Source organism: Diuraphis noxia, unplaced genomic scaffold (assembly GCF_037042655.1).
Source record: "Diuraphis noxia isolate RWA-SAM2 unplaced genomic scaffold, SU_Dnox_SAM2 contig0002, whole genome shotgun sequence".
NCBI classification, from domain to species: domain Eukaryota; kingdom Metazoa; phylum Arthropoda; class Insecta; order Hemiptera; family Aphididae; genus Diuraphis; species Diuraphis noxia.
The window spans coordinates 81275386-81286272 of NW_028301712.1; the positions used below are offsets into that span (position 1 = coordinate 81275386).

Consider the following 10887-nt stretch of genomic DNA (forward strand, 5'->3'; position numbering starts at 1 on the left):
AATCATGCATTGTTATTACGCAAAGGCAATTTTCTAACATTTTGAATCGTATGTAGATACGTTTGTATAACATTATAATCAACCGCCATTTATTATTCAATCAGTCAACAAAATTCTTAAGGTGGTTCCAGTCGATCAAAAAAAAATCGTTTTTAGAAGTCTCGCTATGACAAAATTGTGAGACTTCGGATGGTTCGATTTAACGCTGTAAAAATAATAACATTTCTCAACATTCCTCTGTAGAATTTTGATACACTGTACACCAGCGCGCACACACACTAATGATCATTTACACTCGCACACATTGATATGACCATGTTATACGTGACACATAATGGAAGAAAATGACCGACTAGAACCCCCTAAATAGATATCTCCATTAATCAGATCGTTTGAAATTAAATGACATCGTGATTTTATCCAGTTTCCAGTTACGGGCAGTGGCGGATCCAGGATTTAATTTTTTTTTTTTGGGGGGGGGGGGGCCCATAGTCCAAAATGCAAATCTTAAATTTTTTCAGTAATTAACAAATACATACAAATAGACAATAATTTTAAATGTGTATTTTTTTTTTATTTGTTGAAGATTATATTTAAATTATAATAATATTGTAAATATTTATAACGATAAAGATAATTGTAATTTCCTAGGATTAGATTTTGAAAACATATCTAACACTTCTTCAGGTTTTACATCAATTTGTTTATGGATATTAAGCAAAGCTATCCCGTTTAAACGGTTTTCCCCCATTGTTGTTCTCAAGTATGTTTTTATGCGTTTTAGCGTTGAGAAAGACCTCTCACTTGTCGATGTTGTTACTGGTAATATTGCTAAAATTAGTAAAAGTTGACGAATGTTTGGAAAATACCCATCTTCAGTTTCTTTGAATGCGTCTATTGCTGTATTTATTTTTTCCTTTTTTACTGGTTGTTGAGTCCAATGCAGCTGCCACAATGCAATTTCACCTGTAAATAATTGTAATAATGCATTTATAATTTATTTCAAAAATGTAATACCTAGTGATTTATTATAATAATTGTTTTTACATTTTAATTCGTCTATGGATCCAGGCAAATCTGCTTCATAAACAGTGGCACCTTCTATAATATGTTCTTCAGATTTATTGCGTAAATAATAAGGTATCAGTTGTTGGATTTTAAATAATATTGGATTTTGGTTGTCAAAAAACATGGATTGAATAGATGTTATGAAATTGTCCAAAACTGTGAAGTATACCGTAATTTTAAAATATTCTTCAGGACTTGAAGTAATGTTGTTTGATCGATTTATTTGTTGTTTGCATATTCGTGGTGTTTTAACTTCAATATTTAAATTTTCGGCTTTTGATACAGCTCGATTAAAAATGTTGTTAAATGTTGCATTTTGTCTTTTGTTTTTAAGAACATCTAATACAGTCTGTATGATTTCAATACATTTAGTCAAATCCAAACCAGGGTCTTGTAATTCACGTGATATTGGCAAAGTCAAAGACAATATTTCTACTGCTACTTCTAAGGCCAAAATAAATTCAAACTTACGGGCGCTTGTTTGCACTTGCGTAGTTTTGTGTGTTATAAATTCAATTAAAAATTTTAAAAGTTACGCATTTAGAAATTTGGGATATAACTATATAAGTCAATAAAACAAACAAACTAACTGTATCAGTAGGTACGAACGTGAGCTTCGGAGTTTGGAAAATATAAATCGAAAGACTATACTACCACGTATATTTGTTACCCATATACGCACAAACGAGAGAAAAAACAAAAATTTGACCTTTTATATAATATATAAGTATTGTATTGCAGACGATGTGAAATCTATATCGAAACTCGAGGTTTAAAGGTTGTGTAAGGATAGAAGGGATGATTTGGATGATAGGGAGGAGTAAATCCCAGATCCCAATAAACACGTACTCGAAACTGCAAATATACCTAAAAGGGCGAATCATTATTGTTCGTCATCGTTATATAAGCCACCTATACAATATATATGCTGTGCTACGACTAACAGTTAACGGACCAAATTTGAACGTATATAGGCAGATAGGTATATATATATTAAAGGCTACGTGAACATACTCAAAACACTAGACAATAATCGTATTGAAATGAAAAAAAAAACGACAAGCCCGCAATATTATAAAAGGTAATCGTTATTGAGCAGTGTGTTGTATATGATACAAAAATAAATAAATGAAAAAAATGTCGAAGAACCAACCCCCCCCCCCCCACCAAAAAAAAAAAAATATATATACATATATATATTTGATAAATGACATTGCAGGAAGCTTAACCCCTTCGGAGACTTGCACAAGGAAAATAATAATCGTAAAAAATAATAATATGTATAGATGAATAATAATAATAAAAAACACCGTAGAAAAATTTTGACGTTTTGAAAGAGAAATGAACCTGACGCTTTTGAAAGTATTCGAAAACATTAATTCTAGTAAGCATTCCCCGCGGGAGATAAATGTTGTTTTCACCCCTAAAACTGAGCGTTGTAAAAATGTGTATATCATACATCTATACAATGTATGTGTGTGTGTGTGTGTGTGCGTGTGCGTGCGTTACGTGTAATATTATGTTGTAATATGTATATTGTATATAATAGTGGCTTATCGTCATTAACTAACTTTTATATAATATAATGTATTACCTATTCTATACTTACATAATACGAGTGTCAGCATAACCGTCGAAATCCTTTGAAATACACTCGATATGCAGTTTAATACAATGTCATTTTTAGTAATTATGTTTTGTAGCTACTCGTGTGAATAAATTATACGCATATAACATATATATATATATACTTTCCCGTATGTCTTTATAGTAGTGATGAATTGTATAAATCATTACGAAAATGTGTTGTGTATAATATTATTGCCGTCATCAATATTGTAATAGCACACGACATTTAATTATTTGGTTAATATTATAAAAGCTTATGACGTATCCGGAATACTACGGACACTTTGGTTGGATATAATATTATGTTTATTACGGGTATAATATTATAATATTTTTAAATGGTCGGTCAAGTCAATGGCAAAACTGTGTTTAGGACTGTTATTTATAATAATGAATTTATTTCTCGCGCGACGGTTAATATAATATAATGACGTGCGTCCCTCATTTAAATTTTACAAAAATAAAAAAGGTACTAAAAGCTTAATGTATAGTACTCATTTGTTGTGGAAAACAAAATAATATAACATATTGTTATTTTTTTGGCAATTATTTTGTTTAGAAAAAATTCTTTTATCTTTTAATTTAAAATAGTGTGTACAAATTATTTATTACGAAAAACAAAAAAATCTATTAATATATTATTTTATTTTTACATTAAAAAACCTGCTGTAAATGAAGGTTATAAGTATAATAAAACATTTTTGTAAATAATTATAATAGGTACAACTAATTGCGGCACACAAAAGTATTCATACGAATACAACGTTATTATAATATAATTATAATATTAAACTGATGTTATACTTATGTGTTTTGTTTGAGAATTTTACTAATCAAGGAAAAATATTAAAATATTTAACAGTCAAAATAATATAAATAATGCCTGCTTAGGAATGGTGGCGGAAAGCCAAAACATTGTCAAATTCTCTCTCCGAAATCTGAATCGTACACCTAATCGTTAATTTAATTTATTAGAATGTACAACTATCAAAGTTATTTATGGATTAGTTAGTCGACCGGCACATCGAAAGTACCCCCATTTTATGTTATACAAAGTTATGTATTTCTTTTAAAAAATAGCTGTTATGTAGATGGTAAAGAGATATACCTAAATACCAACCATAATGCGAACTTTCGTGATTCAGGCGTTTTCAGAAAACATAATATGAACTCATATTGAGCGTACGTTTAATGTGAAATACGTCGCACATTTATCGTCCTTTTGCTGTGCATAAATTGCCATTTGTAATACGTTATCATGCGTATATAAGAACGCATCATCATGTGTACATAATATACGGGTCAGGTTATTTTCGTATAGGTTGGATTTCAGTGAAAATCTCGGGAAAAAGTATGTGAGAAATACATGTGAGTCGCATAATAGGACAGCGTTTACTTAAAAAAAAAATAATAAAATACATTAAACATGTTAGTCATTAGTTCAATTGTAGATCTGCTAGCTCTATATTATGTCTTGTTGAATTTTTTTTCTCTTTTTACTCTTCGGAGACCTTCGACATTTTACACGTCATAAACACGACGAAATACCCCGACAGCTGCCTGTCAGTGCGTGCGTGCTGCGGTGGGACGACGACGGTGCAGTGCGTCTATACCTATACCATACGACTGCTCTGCAGCGCGTTTCCCAAAAGGGAGACCCGGGTGGGGTCAAAAGAATTGGCGTCACGTGTTAATCATTTAAACGCGCAAGTTGGTTTTTATTTTATTCCGGTATTTTACGTCGTTCGAGTGGTGTCTTGCGCCGGTGGTATTTTTTTTCCTTTTTCTTTTTAACATTATTTTTTTGTGGTTTTAATACTATACATCCTGTGGTTAATCGAGGCCGAGAGAAAATGCCTCCAAAAATAGAATAACACATAATATTGTTATTATCATTATTACTATTAGACACTGCAGCATATAGGTATATAGTTGACGCGGATACGAACGACCCGCCACCGTTGCCGTTGTGTTAAACGAATGTCAGGATACTTTATGACGTTCATTTAAATGGAATCCGTAAGGTGCAGGATGGATATAATAAACGTAACCACAAGAGTGTATATAATATCTGAACTGGGGAAATTTTTGATATAATTCACTGCGTATTATAATATAGCGTTATGATGGATGTGTATTTGAATACGTTTTATACACCACTCGTACTTGAATAATAAATATATAATACATAATATTATATACATACACGGATAACGAATATAATAATAATATATACTTACACGATAGTAATAAACGTTTACCTTAAATGCGCGTGTGTAAAACAATATAATACGATCGAGTATATTATGTACACTCGCTGTGTATAATGGATCTACAGGTTATAGTGATCGTTTTGAAAATGCATACGTATATAGGAATATAGTTTTAAATTGAAAGAAAAACATTAAATAAATTACGAGTTACCATTAAAAATCACGTCCACGCATTTGTCTGTTATAGGTACTCATATTATTATTATTATGTGATTAAAAAACTAGTAAGGAAAATCACATTCAATAATATTATGTGATCGTGATGTAGCTGTTCCAGAGTACGACTGTATATGCGGGATACAAAATGAGATGATTTATAACCATTAATAATTAACGATTTGATATATCGTCAGATCAAATTAAAATATAAACATTAAACCTATTAAATTTGACAAAACCAAAAGTGTTATCATGTCCGAATAACAATTAGTGTCGCTATAATAAAATTAATATAAGCTATCAAGACATGAAATACAGCCAAGTCGCGATAACTCTAACAACTCGACAACTCAAGCATTTTCATTCCCGTTGGAATTATACTATTTATATTTTTGATTTAACTTTAATAATACAAAATATCTCGAATAGTTATTGTTTTTACTATCGCTGTATTTAGAGTGTATTTTAGGAAATTTACCAATTTGAAATCAGTAATAGATTATTTTTTTAATGTAAGACATTCTTAAACACTCATGTTTTGAGAAATTATATGCATATAATATAATTATTAACAGTTATATGAATAATGAATATATACAAATAATAAATAATAGTAATTCTATAACAGAATATCATTCAATTAATCGTAGAATTACAATAATAAAATCACTGGATTTCAGTTGGTTCAAAGTTTTTTGTGTTATTTTTAATCGTATTAAATCTTTCTTTAAATTATTTTAATATCGAAGACATTTCAAAATATTTTGTATTTGATATTCAACTGGGAACTTAAGAACAATTTATATTAATTTCAAAGTTTGCGAAATATATAATATTCTAAAAAAAGAAAAGATGTTTATACAAAAAATAAACATTCAAAAGATGAACGGCTTTGTTATCGATTGTGTGTACGGGGAAATGAATATCACTCCCTCGACGCCCGCCGAAGGCAAAATATTTGTAATATTGATTTGTGTTTTTGTACAAAATAAATTGCAAACAACTGTATTATTTTTAGGAAGTATGAAAAATCTTAGATAAATATTATTATTGATGTTTTTGTTTTGATAGCCGTAAAATGTATCTATATTGTGCACTCTAAGTAAATATCGGTAGCAAATTTTACATTATTGTTAGTGATTATAAATAATAAAGGTGTTAAATAACAATAAGTTATTATGGTGATTATTATAGTGAATAATACATAAATAATAATTAAAATACAAAAACGCATTATGGTACTTGCTAAGCGCTTGCCCAAATTATTTTGTCTTTTAAATTATGACTAACATACCACCTATACCCTAGAAAATATTTATATTCCATTCTTTAAAAAAATTAAACAAACATTGGGAAAATCTTTGTTGAACCATTAAAACTTAGAATTTACTAAGTACTGCCGATAAATATCCAAATTTTGGATTTTACCAATTATGATGATCAATTATAATAATTAATAAGGTACCTATATATAAGTTAATTGTAATTTGAGTTTTTACAAAACAGGAATGGTAAATCATAGGATAAAAATAATATAACATACCTGTTATAGTAAAAGTCAGAAGTCAAACATGTAGTACTCAATAAATAGTATTTTATATATAAAATTTATATATTTTGTAAATAAATTGTGTTTATAATCTTATTTTTTATGAAATGTTTTTATATTTTAAATTCAGATAGTTTTTTCTTTTTTAATCAATCAAATGTATTTTATACAGTATTCAATCTTACGACATTTAAGTATAAACTTATAATTGTATAATATCCCTGTACTACAATACTATATTATGTATTTATCATATTTTACATTTATTAATGAAATAAGAACAATAATTCTCAAATAATAATTTAACTTTTACATGTTTATAATATGAATAATTTTCTTCATAACTTATATTATTGTTTATATATTTTTTGAACTTAGCCTTAGAAGATAGGTAAGTTATTCATTTATCGTTTTTGAAAATCCGTGGAGTAAAATTTATGTATTCAAGGTTTGATCGAATTATTTGTTATTACCTATATCTTATTTTGCCAAGATCAATCGGTAAAATCTCGAAATTCGAACTTTCTCCAGTAATATTAGAAAAATTCTATAGGTATTAACCATAACACTTCATATATTTACAATAATGTTTATTACTAAAATTATAAAACATGATATGCCGGAAAGTGTATATTATACTTATTATGTACTATACATACGTATTTGGGTAAAGTTATTGATTTATATTAGGATAATCAAATTAAATGTATTATACAAATATCGACTAAATATCCAAAAATATGACATAATATCACGATGTTTATCTTTGAAAAATAAATGAAATTAATATTATGCACATGCAATAAAAATTTTGAATTATCATTATAATATGGCATTGCACAGACCAATGTTATTTGTAATCTTTAGTGCACAATATGCAGTGCAGCAGCCGATAAATAAGTGCATGGCATATATTATATAAATTATTGTATACTATACATATCGGGGGTAATAATTGAATGCATTCAATAAATTGTCCACCAAGAAAAATGGACATGGACAATAGGGAAATATATTCACGACACTTGGCCGTTGTCCGACTGCGGCGATTGTGACTTGATAAATTACCCCTTACAAATATGCATTATAGTAATACTAATGAAAAAAAAATATAAACATATTATATGTACATTTTATATACAATCGTGTATCACACAGGGTGAGTAGAATGGAAAAAAAATCACACCCCACTTACCGTTCAGTTCCAAACACTTTAGCGACGGTTGCTTAAGGCCCAAGAGCGACGAGACTCTGTTCGAGTTTAGGGTCAAAACCTGTAAAAAAATTATAAAAGGAATATTATACAACACTATTGTTATTCATTAAGATTAAAAAAAAAAAAAACATTATTAATGATAAGAATACGTCGGGGTGTCATCGGTAATGGTATTATATGTGTCATAACATTTTATCCTCCCACGGAGGAGTCGATTATCCCGTACAATATTAAATTATTATATTTTTTACCTGTAGATACGGCATTGGAGACAGACAAAGGGAATCGATGTTGTTGTGATCAGCCTGTATCACAACCACGTACCCCAACTCTCTGAGCACGTCCAAAGCGTTTAAGTCCAAGTGATTGTGTGACACATTTATGTAAGACAAATATTTAAAGTTGGTGATTTCATCGATGCTTGTGAGGTTTCTAAAATTATTAAAATAAGATAATAATATTATGTAGTATTATTGTTATTGTTGTTGTCACATACAATTTTACTGTGCCAAATTCGTACATAATATTATTTAAACAATCCATTACCTATATTACCTATACTATTATAGTACTATACAATGCATAGTACTATATAATGCATCATAACAATATTAGTATTAATTTTACCGATATAAAATTACATAATTACTCGTAGACGTGTAATTATGCTGCAGAGGTATACATTAAGTGAAATTAAAATTTTTAAAATTATTTTTACGATATCTATGCATGAGTAAATTATATCAAGTTGAGGACTTTAAATGACATTTTTTTGTAGTGAAAGTATATCTATTTCCATTCCGACCTAGTTCAACTTATTTAGAAGGGCTGAGCCTATATGAAAACTAATTTATCATAGACTATAATATGTATAACTTAAATGAATAAAATATGATAATTTAAATTAAATGAACAGATGGGTGGAACATATTTCTATGTATATATATATATATATATGGTGATTCATCAAGCATATAAGAATAATAGCACATCATTAATCAACCTCAAATTTTAATTTATAGTACATATGTAAGTTTATTAATTAGAATCCCAATTTTTTTAAATTTCTAATCCTATACTTTAAAAAAAAATTTTACTATAGCTTATTCCATCAACATTTACTATAAGTACCTAGCTCTTAACTACACTTACTAAAAGCATAAGAACCATATTTTAAAATATAAAGTTTATTTTTTATCATATATGTAGTGTGAATTACAATTTTTATTATGAATAGATAAAGAGATTTTTTTTTGATAATGCTGATATATATAATATTATAATTCGATATTTCCCTGGTTTTACTATAAATGTTCCAACGTGTTTTAATATTAGTAAAATATTTTAAAATGGTCACATATGATACTATAATACTATGATATGTAGGTATTTAAAATATATACCGTTTAGATAAGTAAGCATTTACATAAAACATGTACCCACTAGACACTGCACTGCACATTACAGATAATTACTGTTGCTAAGTATACAAAACAAGTTAAATTATATCTTTGACTCTAGTTTTCGATGAGTCATTTTTTTTTCACCTATAGCTATAGAAATGTCTATAAGAAGAATTTTTAAGCGTATTTCACCTATTGTCCACGTCGATTTGAACGAAAGCATAAATTAAGCCCGTTCCTACTTGACCGATGCGATTCAGGCTTTTTCTGGCTTCGGCGGCGGTCAGTGGGTTTTCAAGGAATGCATCCTCTTCCAATATGGATCTCGACCGTTGTGGATACTAAAAAGTAGGACGTTTACCATAAATCATAGTCAGATAAATTTTTTATAATAATATAGTGCTGCATATACGTGTAACTTTGTTTCAGCTTTTTTAAATTTATATTCTATCTAAAAATACGCACTTGTACCCTCTTATTCTTACAGAAAACAAATCCTTCTTCGCAATCCTCGGGATACCCTTCTTCGGCATCGTTTTCGTAGCCATAACTATTGACCGACGCCTCGAGATATGATGCGTTTTCGTCCGTTACTCCTAATTCACTACCAACGGCGTTTAGAACGCTGTCAATGCTGTCTCTTTTCAATTGGGTGCGATCGAGTGGTTCGGGAAATGCAGTATCGATCTATAGTAAAATGAATGACTTCATATTCATTGATACGATATAGTATTAAACATAACTTGAATACACTATACAGCAGTATACTGCGATTATATATTTATCATAATAATATTATTATGTAGGTACATAACTGCAGTGATTACGAAGATATAATATATTATATTATACGAGTATAGGTAATGTGCAATCACTCAACGTGTAGTAAAAAAAAAACAGATTCTTTTTATTTACTTACGCTTTTTTTACTCATTTCAATAACCAGTATAATTAAAGTGATACTGAAAATAAATGACTTCTTCAAAACGAGTTGGACAAATTATATTGTAGAAATAACACAACGAAAATAAAAATATAATTTCACCGTGTATCTAAAGTCAGTAAATAACGCAACCAGCAAACGGTCCGTAGTTTATGTAGAAGTACGTTTTTATTCCATAGTTACTGCTTAACAGCAATTACACTTTAAGAAACACTAGATCTGTCGACACAATCAATTAAAATGTGTTTCGTGCGTCTGGTTAGGTACCATATCTTTTTCTTTTATCGCCATCACAAATAACCGAAATAGAAACGAAATATGATGAAGGGATGTGGGTCGTTGGTCTTGCTCAACCCTTTCCTGGATAGTGGATGTCAGGGGGGAAAGGATTTCGAAAACAGGGAGTTATATTTTTAAAATTTATTACCGGAGGAAGAAAGTATATACAGAAACACGATATGCGACGGTGTCGTGTACTAAAAAATATGACGTTTTTCCATATTGTAACTACTAATGCCAGATGCACTTCTTCACGTTCACGAGTGCGTGTCGTCTAGTTATGGATTTTTTTTTTTAATTGAAACTTTTACTCCGCTCGCAATGATCAAGATGTAAACTCTTTCAAGAAACTAATAATATATTTAAAT

The 10887-nt window shown here is 29.1% G+C and overlaps 2 protein-coding genes across 2 annotated transcripts in view; both read right to left on the reverse strand.

The window, feature by feature from the left end:
- LOC107165650 (leucine-rich repeat-containing protein 23-like) overlaps positions 1–10389 on the reverse strand; it is a 30956-nt gene extending 20567 nt beyond the window's left edge. The window contains exons 1-5 of the mRNA XM_015513990.2: positions 10217–10389; positions 9763–9984; positions 9490–9638; positions 8146–8326; positions 7874–7952 (exon numbers count right to left, since the gene is read on the reverse strand). Of these exons, the coding sequence (XP_015369476.2) occupies positions 7874–7952; positions 8146–8326; positions 9490–9638; positions 9763–9984; positions 10217–10231 (646 nt within the window). The 5' untranslated portion in view covers positions 10232–10389. The remainder of the gene's footprint in view (positions 1–7873; positions 7953–8145; positions 8327–9489; positions 9639–9762; positions 9985–10216) is intronic.
- Positions 620–2086, reverse strand: LOC149058986 (52 kDa repressor of the inhibitor of the protein kinase-like). The gene is made up of 2 exons (XM_089220853.1): positions 1048–2086; positions 620–966 (listed from the first exon to the last, which is right to left on the reverse strand). Exons 1-2 carry the CDS (start codon positions 1190–1192, stop codon positions 620–622), a joined length of 492 nt encoding a protein of 163 aa, XP_089076979.1. The 5' UTR covers positions 1193–2086.
- Positions 10390–10887: the final 498 nt, after the last annotated feature.

Coding starts and splice junctions, on each gene's coding strand:
- LOC149058986 (XM_089220853.1), bottom strand. CDS start 1,192: ATGTTTTTTGACAACCAAAATCCAATATTATTTAAAATCCAACAACTG. Junction 967..1,047: donor ATCCATAGACGAATTAAAAT/GTAAAAACAATT, acceptor AATTATTTACAG/GTGAAATTGCATTGTGGCAG.